The sequence below is a fragment of the Borostomias antarcticus genome, assembly GCF_949987555.1.
Source record: "Borostomias antarcticus genome assembly, chromosome: 4".
In the NCBI taxonomy this organism is placed as follows: Eukaryota; Metazoa; Chordata; class Actinopteri; order Stomiiformes; family Stomiidae; genus Borostomias; species Borostomias antarcticus.
In genome coordinates, this window is record NC_140237.1 from 13,839,386 (window position 1) to 13,859,790 (window position 20,405).

The following is a 20,405-nucleotide window of genomic DNA, read 5'->3' on the forward strand; positions in this document are numbered from 1 at the left end:
TTGTAGCAGGCATCTTTTCCAAAAGCACTTTAGCAGGTAAAGCATACTTCATATGTATTCAAATGAGTTTGGCAGACATGATAAATGGACTGCACTAATATAGTGCTTTTCCACTTTAGCGGCACTCAAAGCGCTTTACAATGGCCTCTCATTCACCCATTCACACACACACACACACACACACACATCAATGGCGGCAGATGCCATGCAAGGTGCTAACCTGATCATTGGGAGCAATTTGGGGTTAGGTGTCTTGCTCAAGGACACTTCAACATGTGGACAGTCGGAGCTGGGATTCGAACCACTGACCCTTTGATCATTGAACGACCACCAACTGTGGTATCAACTGAGCTACAGCCGCCCCCAGACATAAACGTCTCCCAACTTATTTAAAAAACAACTAAGAGCATGGGAGATTAATATTGTCTGAAGTTATGCTACCAGACCCATCAGTAGTCAGCAAACTAGAAACAACTACAAGCATGTCAGGGCTTGGGAATCAGCTTTATTGCAGTCAATTCATGCTCAACTGAACAATAAGTTTGAAAGATATTTGAATGCTTTCTGAGGTCACAGACTTGTTGAGGCCACATATCAGCCTTTCCCATCTGGTATTCTGTATGTGTTAAGTCTTTATGTTGGCATTAAAGATTGGAGATATATCATCTCCTAATGCATTAGGCTTCACTGTACGTGTCAGATGGACTCAACTCCCGACCTCTTTTGCAGTGGGACAATCGGAAAAGCTTCTGTGAGTCTTGGTACTGTTGGGATGTTTCACTCCATGGACATTATAGTTCTAAGAAAAAGTTCATCTGTTTTCTGAATAAGCTTTCCATCTACGATCAGCGGTGTTGTGATTACTAAATCCCTCTTCTTCCACTCCTTAGATTATATGTAATGTGAATGTCCAATGCAGTCCCCAAGCACCATGGGTAGACTTCACATCTGTACAAAGAAATACCTCAAAGTTTTTCTCCAGGCCTCATGCCTATGACCGCAGCATAACCCGTGGTATATTAATAATAATTAATAATTAAGAAATAATAATTATACAATATTTGGTCGATGGTAGAGGATTAGCCAGCTTGTTAAATGGAGATGTTTGAAGTCGTTATCAAACAAGGCAAGCTGATAGAAAACCTAGAACAACTTGATGTGTGTACACTTTTTGTGTATAAAAAGCTGGGAGGAATTTGAAGGAGAGAAAGAGAGAGTGAGATGTAGCAGGATTTCCAGTACCTTACAGATGCCGTTGATGCACATGTCTCGGCTTGTGCTCCCCTCATAACACTGGGTCCCGTCGATGACTGCGTCCAGCATCCTCTCAGAGAAGTGCTCATTTAGGGGACGGCAGTGCAGCTCGCAAGGATTGACTGACAGACAGAGAAACAGGGTGTGCTTGAGAAATTAGCAGACTGTATGTCCAAGAGAAATTTCCCGCAGGAAAAATAAATTAATCTTGAATCTTGAAATCACTTAAATAAAAGCTGTTCTAAGTGAAATTATAAGAATATGTCTGCAACTGAAATTATTTCTTAATTCATTGAGTCAATGACCTGTTAGCGCCCGTTTTTGCCATTATTTCCTCGCACCATGCGCCTGACAACATGGCATGGTGTGTACGAACAGACCGCACATGGGTCAAACCACATTCTGCCTGGCACAGACCCACAGAAGGGCAAGTTGCACTTTCCTACCCATATATGCATATATAATGTATGCATATTCCAGAGGGAAGCAAAAAAAAACATCAGACTGTGCAGACTGTGTGTACACCATACGCAGACCGTGTGCAGACTTGTAGAACCCTGCTAAGGCTCAGTGCTATCACCTCTCATTCATTTAGCGGGGTTTTCTGGTTCACTTTTCAATTATCTCAACATTCTTCCACTGTGGCCTATGCACACGAGGGAGTCAGTGAACTGTATTGTAGACACACTGGTTTCCTTGGAAAAATGTATGACAGGGCATCGCTCATGCAGTTCCCATATCTTCCAAAGGGAGGTACGTTGAGTGATTTACTGTATCATGTGCCTGTTTAAAGTGAGGGGGGGAAATGTGTTCTTTGCTCCTGATGTTTCCATAATATATGCGTCATAATGTAAGGTGGGATGGAATGTTGCAAATATCCAGTGTGCCTTTGCATGCATGGGATAATCAACTACAAGATGGGCAGATAACCACACATGGTGCAGTTTCTCTCACTTCTACAATGAGTAAATCCAACCAAGTAATCTGATTGGTTGACAGTTGGCTAAATGCCTCTTTACAGTTCAATTTCAATTATCAGACACTTCTTTTGCCACGAGACGTGACAATTTGCGGTCTTTGCCCTCGTATGTCTCACTTTTCACAAATTGTGATGCGATTTTGTTTGCGGGATTTGGGATTGTCTGGATCTACCAGTGAGGTTGGTAAGGATGCTCCATGCCTTGCAGCTGGAGTGTGAGAAGTTGATGGAGGTAATTGCCTCCTCCCAGCACTCGTCTCCTTCGGCTGAGTGTTGACGGCAGGGCTGAAGCAAGCCTGTCTGACTCAGTCTTCATGCTGGCCACTCTATTATTATGATTATAATAATAATTATGATTATAATAATAGAGTGGTTCTGTTGCCTGGAGATCGATGCACTGCTGTGTAAATCCCCATGCGTCTGTGTGTGTGTGTGTGTGTGTGTGCTCGTGGGACGGCCCTTCAGATAGCCCAGGGTCACGGAATGGCTTAAAATGGCCCTGCAGCACGCATAGCTTCAGATGAATGAACAAATGTGTTTGCTGTAAACACGTTCCAGCTGTCAACACAACAGTATAGTAGCCTTGTTGTTTTACCAGAGAGTTTGTCCCCCAATTCGTTTTCCAGCTTGTTTTGTTTAGGGTGCAGAGCAACAAAGAGAGAGTGCAGCACTGCTTTAATGAGGTAGTTGATTATAGAGTGCATTCACAGGTGTGACATTCAGACATTGATTGGAAACATTGTTGTAAGGGGGTAAACCCCGCCCATTCAGCAGTCCAGGCAGGCTCATGCAAGTACTGGGAAGTACCTGAGCAAGGTCTCGTGCAGCGTAACACTCACCTCTGTTGTTGACCTGCATCCACTTATAAAACTTGCCCCTAGAGGGCATTGTGTTGAAGTTGCTGCATTGGATTTGTCTGAAGGTGGGCTGGCCTGGTGGGCAGGGAGTGCTGTTACAGATCTTGTATCTCCGACGTTCACCTAGACAGTACTTTCCTCCAAATTTGGGGCTGGAAGAACAGAGGAGACATGACATAAGCATTTTTCAAAATGCACTATAGAATATTTGTTTATTTGACATGATGCAACAGTAAAGGTACTGTAAGTCAATTCAGACTGTACATTACTCAAGCAATAGATTTCTTTGGCTTCTTTGACTAAAAAATAAATGCACATCACATCAGTTCCTGGTATTCTTTTGGTTGTATTTCATCAAATGTCATGATAATACTGTAGGCCATGTGAGACACATTACTGTTACATAACTAAAACACTTAAAGGATGAGGACACTGAATTTCATGTTTAGCCCTATTCTTGGCTCCCCTGGCATGTATCTGACTAGTACAGGTTAAAATATTTCTGTTTTGTGCAGTACAGAGTTCTGTGTCAATAACGTCGGAGCGCACACCCTGGCTCGTTGGTAGCTATGGGCACGCTCGAAAAAGTATGATATACGTGGATTTCAAGTTCAGGAATTACATGGTTTATGCTTACCAAGCTCTGAAGTTGTCCTGTAAACACCATAGGTCATTTCACCTCTGCATTTTGAAACAACAGTAACTTGTAAACTAATTGTACTAATTTCACCGAACATACAACAGCCATCTCTTCACACTGTAAAGAGATGAAGGGGATGAAATTCATCCGAATCTCAAAGGTTTACAGCGTGAAGGGATGGCTGTTGTATGTTGTATGAGGCGAAAGGACTTATAGTGTTTACAGGACGACTCTAGCTCAGTGCTAAAGCCTGCAATTACAGTTGCAAGCAATGGCCATTAACCTTTCAAATGCTAATAGTGTCCAAGTTATTCTCAAGTGAGCACTTTCAAGTCATTATAAGACACAAAATTGAAAGCTGCACTGAAAGAGTGCCTTTTTATAATCAGGACCAAGGGCTTAGGGGAGCTAACAGGTCCTTCAACCAGTCTCTGCATCTCAAACACATCTACTGCACCGGAGGCTAAATCACAGTTCCAGCTGTTCTCCTCCCCCAACCTCCGCGCTCGTTGAGGAACAACGTGAATTAAACCTGGTTCTTTCCTCACATTTGTCCCCCTAGACAAGGAAGCAGAATGAGTCTTAAGACAGATGCTCCACTTGCAAACCATCAATCAACATGTCCACCAGTTATTCTATCAGCACTGAGGGAAACACAGTTACAGACAGACAGACAGACAGACAGACAGACAGACAGACAGACAGACAGACAGATAGATAGATAGATAGATGATAACATGCCTATTATAGTTAGAGGTAACAGTTTTATTGTTACAGAGCAACTGCTTACAGTATAGTATTAAAGTTTGGCAGCATACATTCTTACACAGTTGGAAGAAGGTGTCGGGGAGTGGTACCAACGCTGTAATACTATTGGCTGGTATGATATCAACAGTGTGTCATTGTCGGGCAGTCAAAATTTCATAATGTAATAATTTCAGACAAAATATATTTTTTTATGGAAAAGCAATACTTTTACTCTGCCGCCTTCGCAAAGCCCTATGGATGTATTATTTTTGAAAAAATGTTTATTTTAATCCACATATTACATATTATACCTTTAAAGGTGATATCGATAACATTTGTATGTAGACAAATCTAGAAACTAACACGTTAAAAAGAATTTACGCAAATTAATAATGTTTCCAAAATTGACCCCAGCTTCCTCTTGTAATTCCAAACATGAGTGTTTACCTGTCTGAATTACTGAAAGGCATTTCAGATGCAGTAAATCAGCCAGGTAAACACTCATGTTTGGAATCATTTGCTGAGCAGGTTGTCGCTGTTCATATTCAACATTCACATTCGACATTCACATTCTGCATGGTGAATATCGTTTCAAAAAGCTTCAAGGCGGAGGTTTCGGTAAAACCAGTTGTTTGCACATATTGCAGTGGTGTCTTTCCACCGAAGAAAAAAAACAACTCTGATTCCTCTAATGAGCCATCTCCAGCCCCTGAATCTGAATGCCAGGCTACTAATATGTCATGCATTTCTTTATTCTAATACCATACACGTAGGTCATTTCATCTCCCCCCCAAAAATAATACGTAAATACTGGTGATTAATCGTGATTAACTTGATGACAGTTTTTTATCGATTGACTGCCCTAATATATGTATGTGGAAGTGTAATGAAGCTCCATGGCATTACAGTTTAGCAGTATACCCTAGGTTATTACACATAACCCTAGGTTATTACACATAACCCTAGGTTATTACACAAGTGGGAACATGGTACTGTATACAGAAGGGGGTCCGGGGTAGGTGGATGTTGACACTGATCGTGTTTTGGTGAAGGGGCGCTCCAAGAGTTGGAACATTTATCTTATTTATGTACTTACTGGGAGTATAGCAGAAGTATGCAGATATTTCTGAAAGTAATCCTAGAGTTTCAGAGAATCCATGCTAGCTCCAGTTAACATTAGGCTGAATGCTAGTGGAAAGCAGGATCTAGACCATAATATACTGTGCAGTGTACAAACTTATGAAAGGACAGAGTTTTATCTTACACAGGGTTAACACAGTCTCTCTGGGCGTTCTGCACTCCGGCTCCACAGGTCCTGGAACAGGCTGACCACTCGCTCCACGGAGCCCAGGCCCCGTTCACACTCTCCAGCTGGGAGCCCACGGCCACACACTCCCCGTCCAAACACCACTGACAAAGACACACATCTCACAATCATTAATGTTGCACTTTGAAATCCCCATGTTATTTGGGTTGTAAGTACAGTAGTGATTGTCTCAATAATTATTAGTAATTATATAGCAGTTCCTATGCAAAATTGTTACTACAGGTATTACTATATACAGTAATTACATAGTAAAAACAAACTAAAATGTAAAGCAGTCCCTAAGTGATTACAATTGTGTTCCTACAGGTATTACAGTGTAATAAATGTAAACTCCGATCATAAACATGAGAGATCATAAACATCTTTGGATGAAGATGACCAGTTCAGTGGCTCTGGTGCTCAGCCTTCTCACCTTGTCCTCCCCACACCTGGTCCCCTCCACAGCCCCGTCCAGCCGGGAGTGGCAGGTGGTTTCCACGGTGCACCACAGCGTACTGCACACGTTCTGCACAGGGAACACCACCACATCTCCCATTACACAGATACACAGATACCGCTCTCCCTGTCTTGACTGCTTCTGACTCCTGATAGTTACCTCCACCCAGGACCAAGTCTGGGGGAGGAGGATTTCTGTACTGGATGTCTAGGGCTGCCCCCTGAAAGTCGACGAGTCGAATCATCAGTTGGAGATCCTAAAGTCGACAGATTCTTTAAGTCGAGCAGTCTTTTTTTTTTTAATGATGTTTAATACATCCATGGCTAGTTACTGCAGCTTCTAGCTATAACGTAATCATTAGTATGCTGGGACGGATTGATTCAGCTAGCTAGCTAGATATGACTACCGACAGCAGTAATATACTGTAGCTACCTACAAGCGTAACTAGCTAATTCAAAGCTAGCTATTTCGCAGGTATTAGGACTGAAATAATTTAATCATGGTAGTGAAAATCAACTGCTTTGAATTAGCTAGTTACGCTCGTAGCTAGCTACAGTAGATTACTGCTGTCGGTCCGATCATATCCAGCTAGATAGCTGAGACAGGCTACATCAGAGAGCAGGGCTGAGTTTCCCAGAGGCATCGTAGTGCTACGTTCATCGTAAGTTATGGCGTTCATCATAGCGCTACAATGAACGTAGCGCTACGATGAACGTAGCGCTACGATGCCTCTGGGAAACTCAGCCCAGAGCCGAAGAACACCTGTTTGGCTAACCCCAGCTGTACCACTAGTATATTTTTGACATTTGTCACATCTAAGCAGGCCTATCGGTACCCTAATGTCACTGCACATGCTGACGACATGCATCATCAAGGCGGAGGTCTGCATTCTAGTTCTATATTAGTTAATATTCAATTGTGTATGATGTTAATTACAATAATCACGAAACAGTAGTCGGAGTGGACATTAAACTTGTGTGAATGCGTGTGCGCGCACGTGACTGCGTGTGTGCTGTAGTAAGTCGTGCACATAAATTCACATGTAGCGAATGTTTTCCATTTGCAATATCTGATCAATCCAGTTGACCTCAGCAAAGGACTAGAGACAACAAATATTACAAGGCATTTCAAAATGTCAGAGATAAGCTGCCAGGATTACTCTTTGGAGAGAACCAGAATCAAGGTATTTACTGCAGATGTCCATGAAATGGTATCCTAAGATATTACCTGTGTCTCAAATGTCCACTGACTCCAGCTGATGATTATTAACTTTATGCATACGCTGAGGCCCAAGGTTGGAAACCTTGTATGCTTCACAGTATGATGCAACTAGACTTGGGCAAGGTGCCAACTTGCACCTTATACTGTTCCATAGCATGCTACCGGGTCAACTTAATTCAACTTCATTCGACTTTATTTGCTAGGGGGATCTATTAACGCCAACCATTGATAAATGTAATGTTGAGAACATTTAAATAATGTTAAATATGTTCCCTGAAATCATAGCATAGACTGACTTAGTCTCAATCTTGGAAAAGTACTTGTGTATGGCAAACTATTTTGGATCATGTACACCTGCTCAGCTGAACACTGTCATGCTAACTATCTACTGTACAAACCAATTTTCTGTTAACCAAGGCTGGAAATGCCTCTGAAAATAGAAGACTGCTCCCAATCTTTGACACAGCAAAACAGGATTGGGAAACATTTTAATTCTGAGGTGCTACTATTAGTGATGGGCGAAAATGAACAAACAAATCTTTTTGAACAACTCTTTTTAGTGTCCGATATGTACCGAACAGTCTGTCGAACATCCGAGTACTACTGCGCATTGTGTTGCCTCTGTGTATGAAGTGCACTATACAAATAAAGTTTAATTTGATTTGTTTTGATACTGCCCACCCTCTCCCTCCCTTGACATACAGGTCATGCACACACCAGCTCCAGCTTTGACAGAATTGACACAAACAATAGAGTAGGTTGCTATGGGATCAGCTGCTGTGTAGTGTGTGGTGCGTGTGTGCCTGTGTGTGTGTGTGTGTGTGTGTGTGTGTGTGTATCATTGTCAGTATGTGTGGCAGAGTTTGAGTAAACAGTTGAGCTATCTCTTGTGTCAAACTGGATTGTTGCTAGCTTTAAAAACATAACGCACACAGCAGAACTACAAACATTTTATCTTTATTAATGTAAATACAGAGGTTGACTGGTAATGCATGCATTCTTTGCACTGGAGAGAAGTTTTGTGGGATCAGCTGTCAAATGTGTGTGTACTGGGCTGGCGTCTGCACACAAAAAAATATCAAAACTTGAACGGTTCAAAAGGTTCGGTAGAATTAGATGTATCAACCGAATCTTTGAAAAGAGTCGGACTGCCCATCACTAGCTACTATAGATGATAAACAGATGTTCAAACTCAACAAACGACTCACTACTGACATGGAAAAACTAGTTATGAATTGAGTTTGGGTAGTGTATAGTTGAATGCTTGTCGAACATCTTCTAATAGTAGACCATCTATAGTGGTACCCTGAAAGTAAAATTTTACCCAAGTTGGGCGCCACATAGTATTTGCACTCCTCAGCATTTTGTCTGGGCAGCATGCTTTCTTATCGGCAAGCAGATGGCTTGTGTCAGGGCCTGAGAACGCCTCTAAATCTGGGGTCTAATTGTGTCTAGGAGCTCTTTTTCCTAAGGACTGACCTAGGGTCAGAGACTTTAAGGTGGGGGGGTGTACTATGATAACAACAAGATACTGACATGAGACAATGTGGAGGGGTGCTGCTAAAAGCCTCTCAGGCAAGGGGGGGGGGGGGGGTGGTGCCTGTCTGTTGAGGGGGCGATAAGAGCCCAAAGGTCGATTTCAGGGTTTATCATTAAGAGGGAGATGGGAGATTATTTGGGTCCTGGGACTTGGTTTGTTGTTGTAGCTTTCAGGCATTGACATTTGGAGTAAATGTGCAGTGGCTGATTAATTCATTTTCTGTGGTCAGCAGAATTGTGTGTAGGGATCTGAACAATGGTTTGGCAACTCCACTGATGAGTGATATGATGCCCTTCTTTGGTTGATTGATTACCTTTTCAAGTAAATTTTGAGACTGAGTCTCAACTAGCAAGAAGATAGCTAATAGCTTGTAAAGGTGTATGCTTTTTGGACTGCCATGGTTATCGAAATGGAGATTTAAAAAAGTGAATGGGAAAGAAGGTCACAGTAGGCAGCTTCTTCAGCCATGATGAATGGGTGTTGTTCTTGTTGTTCTACAATCAATGTGTCTATGCATTATAAAACAACTGGGTTATTGCTAGGCAAATTAGCTTTCTCAAGCCCAACAGGGTGTGTGTGTGTGTGTGTGTGTGTGTGTGTGTGTGCGTGTGCGTGACATTTCTTACATAAGTAAAATTTTATATGATAACAATGAAGTTGTTTTCATATGATTTCACATGATTCTGCTGAAGGTCAAATTCTGTTAAGGTCAAATTCCATGTGGTTAGACTATGAATAATTCAATTTAGTAACCATTTTTTCTTTTGTGGGCATTCCTCCTTTGATCTGCATACATGACACATTTTTCTCAGCATTCCCTCACGCAAATACAGTATTTATACTTCTTTAGCTATCAAAGTCTAACTTAATGCCATCTAATGATCTGTATTCAAAATGCTAAATGCAATGATCTCTAATGAGCAACTAAATGTAATTCACTGTACATGATACTGTGTCAAAGCACACAATGTCAACCTCAATTTCAATCAAGCATTCAAATTAATGGAACAAAATGGTGGCCGTTACTATGGAAATCTGGTTTAGTTACACTACAAATAACTATTTATAAATAACTAGACCAGTTAATTATTAATTCGTACACTGCACTGTAAATTTATTCTTTATTCTCTATTGTATTTGTCCTGCATTTTGTTTTAAATGTCCTTTATAGTGTTTTTTGCACTTTGTCTTGATGCTTTTAATGCTTGATGTAAAGTACTTTGAATCGCCTTGTTGCTGAAATGTGCCATACAAATAAACTTGCCTTGGCTTACAAAACACAGAGCCTGGAAAAACATGTGAACACAGAGCCTTGAGCACCCCAGAGCATGAAGGCAGAAAGAAAGCAGAGAGCAGAAAACTAGGAAATTGGATTGCCTGATTCATTTCAGATATCTTTCTTTGGTTCTAGCGGCATAGGCTCTGAAGAGGCTTGGCAGAGCAGTGACTGTGTCCTAGTGGGCTTCCCTGGATGTCAGAGCAGAGTGAGCAGCCTGGAGCCCCTCTTCCCCCTGGCTGGGATGTTAGTGTGTGTCCTGACACGCTGCTTGTTTCCCGACACTGAAGTGGGATTATTCAATGTGTTGATCCTTTGAAGTTATTGGTCCCACCTGGCCACCTGCATGCATATTACTCTGGTTCACTCAGGTGTTTACCATGACTGGGGCTAATCCACATCTCTGTGTGGTCAGAGAACAGGTGGATCACCGCACGCTAGGGATGGAGAGGTGGGCCGGGTGAGAGAGTAAGACAGGAAAGGAAGGAAAGGCCTACTAGACATGCACTGCTCTAACTTTTATTCCTGTATTTTTTTTCCCCTGTATTTGACAAACAAAAAATAATAATAAGTAGGGTACTACATCCATACACATGCTACATCCATGTGTGTGTATGGATATAGTACTGTTTTTGTTTGTCAAATGCGTGTACTGTTGTGTTGCATACAGTATGTGAGCTGTGTCGCAAGATCAATTTCAGCATTGCTGACAAAGTTATATCGTATCGTATTTGTTTTAAATGTCATTTTTTGCATTTTGTTTCATATGACCTTTTATGTGTTGCACTTTGTCTTGATGCTTTTAATGTCTCATGTAAAGCACTTTGAATGTGAGTGAAGAGACTGTCCAGTGAAGGATTGTGGGTGATGATTAGATAGAAGGGGAAGAGGAGGGGGGAGGGAGGATGAGGAGGAGGTGGAGGAGGAAGAAGATGGTAGGGGTGGGAAGGCAGGATGTGGGGTGAGCTGGGGTGAGACTAGAAGAAGAAGAGTAACATTAGAATGTATGTGTAGAATGTGTGACATGAGATTAGAGGAGAGGAGAAGACAGGAGGAGGAGTGGGTGAAGATCTAATGGACACATGGCTGAACTGTGTAGAGATGATTGTGTGTGTGTGTGTGTGTGTTTTTGTCTTTTGCATGTGTAGGTTGAAGCAGTGGTGTTCAGCCTCCCATATGGAGGAGATTGAGCTTAAGTGTTTGTGGATATCAGACACAAATGAACATGAGTCTGTGTGTGTGTGTGTGTGTGTGTGTGTCTGTCTGTCTGTCTGTCTGTCTGTCTGTCTGTGAGTGTGGTGTCTGTGTGGTGTCTGTGTGGTGTGTGTGTGTGTGTGTGTGTGTGTGTGTGTGTGTGAGTGTGTGTGTGTGTGTCTTACATCCACATCGTCACAGAGCACGGAGCCAGACCCGTACTGCAGGCGACACTGGTGGGCAGCGCTGTACAGGACTCCGGGGGGGACGGAGCTCAGAGCCAGCTCGTCTCTCCCTGGGGGGTCGTCCAGGCACCGACCCCAGCCGCGACTAGGGGGGACAAACGCATGTCCAGAGTGGTCAGGCATGTACTGGACATAGATGCACGCACACGCGCACACACACACACACACGCACATGCATCCATGTACAGATACACACACACATACACATACACACACACACACACACAAACAGACATGCATCCACGTGCGTAGACACAGACACACACACACACACACACACACACACACGTGCAGATACACACACACACACACACACACACACACACACACACACACAAATAGACATGTATCCACGTGCAGACACGCACGCACGCACGCACACACGCACACACCTGTCTGTTTCAGGATACACTCACAAACTCATTACTTGCACAAATACAGAGCATGTCTATCTGTTCATGCATATAGTCGACCTTTCAGACTTCCAGTCTATAAGAAACTATGCCGCTATGTGACGGAGCTGACAAGGCGATAAGTAACAGAGTTGATAGCGACAGAGTTGAAAATAGCTTGAAACGTCACCAAACAGGCGAGGAATAGACAAGAGTGCCTAGTAAGGATGCCAGAGCTGCTTGTGGCACATCACATCAAGCACGCTATCACAGTGAAGCCAGTCCTCAGAAGTTAACTCCACTGCTCACCCCACCCCAGTCGAGGAGAGGGGGGTTCAAACGAGTTCAGAGAGAGGATTTATAGCTGAGCTTAGGGCAGAGACCCACAGGAATGAATACCGATATGAGGGACAGCAGCATGAAAGTCCAGGCTGGGAGGAAGTGATGTCGACTTCTAGACGTCCAATGGGGCGATAGTACTGTAGTGATGCAACTGGGGGTTTCTGCTGCTTTTCTTTACATTACAGGTTGATTGTCATTGTAAAACCTATTCCGCAAAATATCAATTAACTATTTTAATGCTATGAATCATGTTTATGCTGCTTTTATTTATTTTGATCAATATGAGGATACTGCTTCCCCACTGGTGTCTTGTAACATAACACCATGATGATTTAATGTTAAGTATACGAAAAGTAAGAGAAAAGTAATTAGGCTAAGAATAGTCTCTCAATTGCTTCAACTTAACTAAGACCAAATCCTATTGTAACCCAGAGAGCTCAAAACTATAAAGTGCTTTAAAGAGCCTATCCCTGTTCTGTTCTCTAACTACGCCTCACTGGCACAGTTACAATACATGATCACTAGCACAGTTTCTGGCAGGCAAACATCTATTCACAATGCAAAACATTTTGTGTGTGGGTTTGGGAAACTGAACAGATTGCTAAATCTAAAACATCATACCGAAAGCAAACAGTGCATTTGATGTAGGGTACTGGAACAAAAGATTGCCCTGCTAAATATAGGTCTACCAAGGTAAGGCAAGAAAGTACTGCCCAGGCAACAGGGTTGTTTCATAATTACCTTTTCTGTGGCTGCCTGTATAATTAATTGATAAAGTGCAGAGCGTGATAAATCTCACTTAACTTCCTAGATTAAATGCATTCACAGAATCGCTTTTCTAAATTCTTTACTAGATCTAACAAATGGTGTGTTGGAAAAGAGAGTTGAGACAAGGACAACTCTGGTGAACTAAATAAAAGAGAGACATTTATAAAGCCTGCATAAGGCTAACATTATTCTGGGGTAGCTATCTGGTGCCTGATGCCAGCTGCACAGACCAGATGTGTAGAAAATTATAATAATTCTCATATGGACTGTAGGCGATGGTTTTACTCAGCTGTTCACTGCATGTTGCTGACAACGGGTACAATTCACTTTCAAAATCTTAAATTCAGAGTGCATCTTCCTTTAATGACAGGCTCACATGAGATTTTACATTTCTTTGTAAAAGTTTTCATTTCCCACTGTAATGAAGTCATGAGACATAGCCGAAAAGCTAGACAGAGCACAACTAAAATGCACTTCACACTTGTACATGTGCAGATCTGTTAAGTTTTATGATAGTAGCCAAACAGCCTTTATCGTGACAGCTACTGTGAATATATTTGAGTGGGTGCCAGTGGGCTAACATCAGCTGTCCTGTCATGTCGCATGGCAGCACGGTGCTTTGCACTGTGGCCTCACAGTATCTCCCACGGTGGTCAGGTACTCAGGTGGGGTATCTCCCAGGGTAGTCAGGTACTCAGGTGGCGTATCTCCCAGGGTGGTCAGGTACTCAGGTGGGGTATCTCCCAGGGGGGTCAGGTACTCAGGTGGGGTATCTCCCAGGGGGGTCAGGGACTCAGGTGGGGTATCTCCCAGGGTTGTCAGGTACTCAGGTGGGGTATCTCCCAGGGGGGTCAGGTACTGAGGTGGGGTATCTCCCAGGGTAGTCAGGTACTCAGGTGGGGTATCTCCCAGGGTTGTCAGGTACTCAGGTGGGGTATCTCCCAGGGGGGTCAGGTACTGAGGTGGGGTATCTCCCAGGGTAGTCAGGTACTCAGGTGGGGTATCTCCCAGGGTTGTCAGGTACTCAGGTGGGGTATCTCCCAGGGTAGTCAGGTACTCAGGTAGGGGTATCTCCCAGGGTAGTCAGGTACTCAGGTGGGGTATCTCCCCAGGGTAGTCAGGTACTCAGGTGGGGTATCTCCCAGGGGGGTCAGGTACTCAGGTGGGGTATCTCCCCAGGGTAGTCAGGTACTCAGGCTGGGTATCTCCCAGGGGGGTCAGGTACTCAGGTGGGGTATCTCCCCAGGGTAGTCAGGTACTCAGGCTGGGTATCTCCCAGGGTTGTCAGGTACTCAGGTGGGGTATTTCCCAGGGTAGTCAGGTACTGAGGTGGGGTATCTCCCAGGGTTGTCAGGTACTCAGATGGGGTATCTCCCAGGGTTGTCAGGTTCTCAGGTGGGGTATCTCCCAGGGTAGTCAGGTACTGAGGTGGGGTATCTCCCAGGGTGGTCAGGTACTCAGGTAGGGGTATCTCCCAGGGTGGTCAGGTACTCAGGTGGGGTATCTCCCTGGGTTGTCAGGTACTCAGGTGGGGGTATCTCCCTGGGTTGTCAGGTACTCAGGTGGGGTATCTCCCTGGGTTGTCAGGTACTCAGGTGGGGGTATCTCCCTGGGTTGTCAGGTACTCAGGTGGGGTATCTCCCGGGCCTTTCTGTACAGAGTTTGCATGTTCTCCCCGTGTTCACAGGGTTTTCCACCCAAGAACCCCAATATAAAAAACATGCATTAGAACAGACCGCTCTTTTGTCCGTTCCTGACCAGGATTGGACAGAAAACTTCGCTATGTCCCCGGGCGCAGCTCATGCATCTGCTTACTGCTCCTGGCTGCCCTTGGAGGAAGGACAGCATGGATGGGTTAAAAGCAGAGAAACATTTAATCTGTGGACGGTCCTACTTTGTGTGTGTGTGCGTGTGTGTGTGTTTCGGATTCCGACACCCAACACCACAGCAAGTGCTGTGTCTCACTGTATGACAAATAAAATGTGTTATTTTTATTATCTTGTCATCTAGCACAAACATTTGCTTCCATACAGTACATAGGCCTAATACAGAAAAAATGTTGGTACCCTTCCGTTAAAGAAAGAAAAACCCACAATGGTCACTGAAATAACTTAAAACTGACAAAAATAATAATAAATAAAAATGTACTGAAAATAAACTAATGAAAATCTTCCATTGCTTTTGAATTGTGGTTCAACAGAATAATAATACAATTTTAAAAAAGTAATGAAACTGGCCAGGACAAAAATGATGGTACCCTTAACTTAATATTTTGTTGCACAACCTTTTGAGGCAATCACTGCAATCAAGCGATTTCTGTAAATCTCAATGAGACTTCTGCACCTGTCAACAGGTATTTTGTCTCACTCCTCGTGAGCAAACTGCTCCAGCTGTCTCAGGTTTGAAGGGTGCCTTCTCCAGACTGCATGTTTCAGCTCCTTCCACAGATGTTCAATAGAATTTAGATCAGGGCGCATAGAAGGCCACTTCAGAATAGTCCAATGCTTTACTCTTAGCCATTCTTGGGTGTTTTTATCTGTGTTTTGGGTCATTATCCTGTTGGAGGACCCATGACCTGCGACTGAGACCCAGCTTTCTGACACTGGGCAGCACATTTCATTCCAGAATGCCTTGATGGTCTTGAGATGTCATTGTACCCTGTACAGATTTAAGACACCCTGCGCCAGATGCAGCAAAGCAGCCCCAGAACATAACCAAGCCTCCTCCATGTTTCACAGTAGGTCCAGTGTTCTTTTCTTTGTATGCTTTATTTTTGCCTCTGTGAACATAGAGCTGAAGTGACTTGCCAAAAAGCTCTAGTTTTGTCTCATCTGTCCAAAGGACATTCTCCCAGAAGCTTTGTGGTTTGTCAATATGCATTTTGGCAAATTCCAGTCTCCATTTTTTATTATTTGCTTTTAACAGTGGTGTCCTCCTCGGTCATCTTCCATGAAGTCCACTTTGGCTCAAACAGCGACAGATGGTGCGATCTGACACTGATGTACCTTGACCTTGGAGTTCACCTCTAATCTCTTTGGAAGTTGTTCACAAATCAAAATATCAAGCACATGGCGGTGACATAATATTGACCACTATGAGACAGCAATTAAAATGTTCTCCATGAGTGACTCTGGACTCTGGGGTTCACTGAAATTAGGTTCTCAGAGAAAATAGTGGTTTGAAGCAGCCTTTGGGACTGAAAGCTATACAGGAAATATCTATGCTTCATGTTCTACACACAGTGGATTTTGTTTGGTATACTGTTGTGCTTATAGTATTATGTAATGTCAAAGGCATAAAACAAACTTTCAAATTGTTTGAATATACTTTCCCTGCTTGAATATACTGGCCTTCCACCTACTCACAATTAAGTCGTAGACATTAACTGTACTCCCTGCAATATCCAGATTCCTTTTTTATTGTAATTACACACATGAAAAGCTTTGGGGCTTTTTTGAAACCCACGCTCCCCCCAACCGGCATTCAAAATACTCTGATCTAGACATTAGGGGATATCTGTCTGTGCAAAGCCCATCTGTATGATAACCTGAACCAGACAGCTTCAGCATGCCCGTACACATTCCCGATTAAGAACACCTACAAGCCGACATCTGAAAAGGGGCGAATAGTGAACCCTGAGGAACTCCTAATTTTCTGAGCTGCACAATGGTGCCCTTGTGGTATCAGGGAAAGAGAGACAGTCAGATAAGAAGAAACGAGCACAAAGGAGAGAGAAAAATTAATAGCGAAGGAGCGTACGATTTTGAATTGAAGACAAAGGGAGGTGGCATAATCAGACATGGGCCGAAAATGAGGAAGGGAGGTAATTACAGTACTAGTTTCAGGTGTTGGGAGTGATAATAAGAAAGACTGATGTGAGACTGGAGGGAGAGAGAGGGAGGGGATATGGTCTGATGGCTGGACATACTAGGCATAAAAGGATAGGGATGGGCCATAAATGGTGAAGGAGAGGGGTATTATGCCGTGTTCACACCGGGCGCGGCGAGAAAATTCACGCCGCCCAGTTCGCCCAATCTCGCCGCGGGATCAATGGGTCGCCGCGTGAGTCCGCCGCAGAAAGTAAAAAAAATGGAACTTTTGCGAATGTCGCCGCGCGGCGAATCCTGGCCGCTGCACCGCCGAGGTCTGCGATTCGCGCCGCCCGTCGCCCAGTTCACACAAATTGTATTGACTTTCTATGTAAACTCGCCTGCGCCGCAGGAAACATTTGCGCCCAGTGTGAACACAGCATTACACTCTCTCATTCAGGAGCATGGCTGGAGTGGGAGTACTATGAACTGAGTGGCTGACCAACTGCTTGTCATCGGTTTCCCTAAACCTTGCACTAGTCTCACCACAACCACCCAGCGGTTTTGGATTGGTTTTTAAAACATGCTACTAAAGTAATGTTATTCTTGGCAGCAGATGTATTGCATGTGCAGTACCAATTGAATGAGAAAGTCCAAACTTTTGACTGGTATTGTAATTGAATAGTTGTTTTTCCACTGTTGGATGATTTACATCCTGATGTGTAACTCGTAAAATGAATATTCAAAATAGGAAACATGACCATTTCTTCATGTCGCTGACAATGTTCTGACATGCTTGGTGGTGGCTTTTAAACTACTTCCATGGTTTACTTCCACTTGTCCATGGATCAAGGATTTTTTTCATCAAGGCCTAAAAAATAACCCATATTAGGCTATAATACACGACATTTGAAGTTTAATGCCCATGTTCAATGATTTATCTGTCTTGTATTCATTGCACAAATGATGTTCCTCACGGAAAATAAAGAATTTTGAATTGAATTACATTTGGAGCTGCAAAAGTCAGAGTAGTGCTCGCTCTAAAAAATCACACCCAGGTGGTGTGAAGTAGGCGGTGCAGGTATATGAGCAATCTCTATTGCTTTCTGCTGGTGTGCAATGGTTTTAAATCTCATGTTACGAAGGGAAACATGGACACACAGAGACACGTCATTTATTTAAGTGGCTGCACCACTTCTAAAAACGGGATGTTCACAAAACTGCACCATTTCCTCGAACTCATGCATAGCAAGCCATGCAGTATATGGGCAAGATGCGGAACTTATGGCTTAATTCTGGCCCATATTGGCTTGCTTGTTGCTAGTTTGGTTATTCATTACACAAAATGCATAAATATGTTTCATAGGACAAAGAAAAATTACATGCCAAAAAACAAATTAAAGCGAGAAGAATAAAAGTACGACAAGTAAGAAAAAGTGGACCAAAGAGACCCAACTGTTCTTACAGGGAAGCTGGTCTACAGAAGAAAAGGTCTTTCCAGATGGTCTCTTAAATACGGATTATAAGTCATCTTGAACAGACTCCATACTTTAATACCATTGCTCTAATTCACTATGACAAAGAATAAAACATGTGCACTTGGGTGTAAACACATTACAAAAATCTGTCCATTGTCCTTGGGCTTCTTAAAGTCCTCTTGCACTGGCTTTTTGCCTGCTTTGTCCCTCGGTGCCAGTATGGACAATATCAGAGCCATTTGGAAACAGGAAAAAAGTGTGTTTTTCACACTCTGGCTCCATATGCTTCTTTTTTTTAAATCCTGAAGGCTGAAATGCCATTAAAAGAGAACATGCATATGGAGCTATGGAGTTATGAATCGTGTCCTGGTGCCAGTCGCCATCACGTTAAGGACTCCGTCAGTATGTGCCCCTCACCTCTTCTCTAACTTGGGAGTCAAGCTGCAAGAAGGAAACCATGAAGTCATGGTCAATGGATTCCATATGGTGGTTTTAGCTAAGGAAGCGGAGCAACTTTGACAGGAGGCTCAACACTGGCCTATTGTGGCTACACTCACTGAGTCAGTCAAAGGCAAATGAGGGGAGATAAAGACAAAACTCTATTATTCAACAAGACACTAGCGATGGTGTGTGTGCTCCATACCGCACCAAACCCATTAGAGCGCAGGCACTTTGCGTGCATACCCCTCCGGGCTCAATCATTGCCACGCATACTCAAACGTGTGCAGAATTATTACAGCGCAATTTGTGCCAAATGAAGCCTACAGACGAATAACCATGTAAGTCACATTTACATTTACAACTATGTTACTGTTTTGTAATCTCAGTGTCTTCTGACTTTTAAATCAGAAGAGCGTTAAATGCACACAGTATCATTACATAGAAGACACTGTATACTTGCAAGTGATGTATCATTCACACACTAGAAATGGTGCTCAGAGAGCAAAGACCTCTGCCCCTGAATGCATTGTGTGGCTTTGTGCACGCCGAAATTGAATGGGTTCTACATTGGCCCATGCATCCTAGTCCAAAAAATGAATGGAGGTGAATGGCCGTCCGTGTTTGACAACTTTTACAACAACCAGGCTATTTCCTTCTCATAAAGTTTAATTTCTTTAATAACCGTCCTTTTCGTTAGTAAATTGATTCATTCCTCAATTTAAAACAGATCACAAAAAGTCATTTCAGTTTTCTAGAAAGAAAACTAGAATTTTGTGACAATTTGAATTGTCCGCTAGCACCCCCCCCCCTCGCTCAACAACTTGTCGGGGGCGCACTGTCGTGATTTTGCCTAGTGCGGCCAATCGCCTCCCGCCGGGCCTGTGTGCACGAAGGCCTCATGGGTGTATCTGAGATTTAATAGCAGCATCAACTGATCGGTAATGGAGCTATTAACATGCTCTCATAATTAAAACATTTTGTCCAACTCAGCGCCATTGCAAATGAGGGAAAACTCAATTGTCCTCCGAGAATAAATAAAGGTTGTTGTTGTTAATGTCTGTATTGGAATGGGTACTTCTTACATACTCAAAGCTAGTAGGAGTGAGGGGTGGACACAGGAAATAAGGGGAGTGTGGAGAGGGTCAGGGCATAGAGGACCGATGCTGAAAGAGCAGAATTACAAAAGAGAGACATCTAAGAAATGGAAAAGAAATATAAAATTAAGAATAAGAATAAGAAAAAAATATAGGAAGTAGAGTAATAAAGCTAGAGGCACATAGAAAAGAGGGAGTGCTACTGTAGGTGGTACAACGGAGCAGAGTGAGAGACTGGAGAAAGACAGAGGAGAGGGACAATGGAAGCACACTGGAAGAGGGGGATAATGAGAGAGAAATACATACACGGTAAAAGTGAGTGAGAGAGAGAGAGAGAGAGAGAGAGAGAGAGAGAGAGCATGACA

General features: G+C 43.2%; 1 protein-coding gene across 1 annotated transcript in view; it reads right to left on the reverse strand.

Moving 5' to 3' along the window:
- Positions 1–20,405, reverse strand: part of adamts7 (a disintegrin-like and metallopeptidase (reprolysin type) with thrombospondin type 1 motif, 7) — a gene marked incomplete at both ends in the record, with an annotated part of 73,449 nt that overhangs the window by 29,455 nt on the left and 23,589 nt on the right. The window contains 5 exons of the mRNA XM_084437338.1: positions 1,243–1,376; positions 3,073–3,242; positions 5,742–5,887; positions 6,217–6,309; positions 11,657–11,801. Coding sequence (XP_084293464.1) covers positions 1,243–1,376; positions 3,073–3,242; positions 5,742–5,887; positions 6,217–6,309; positions 11,657–11,801 — 688 coding nt within the window. The remainder of the gene's footprint in view (positions 1–1,242; positions 1,377–3,072; positions 3,243–5,741; positions 5,888–6,216; positions 6,310–11,656; positions 11,802–20,405) is intronic.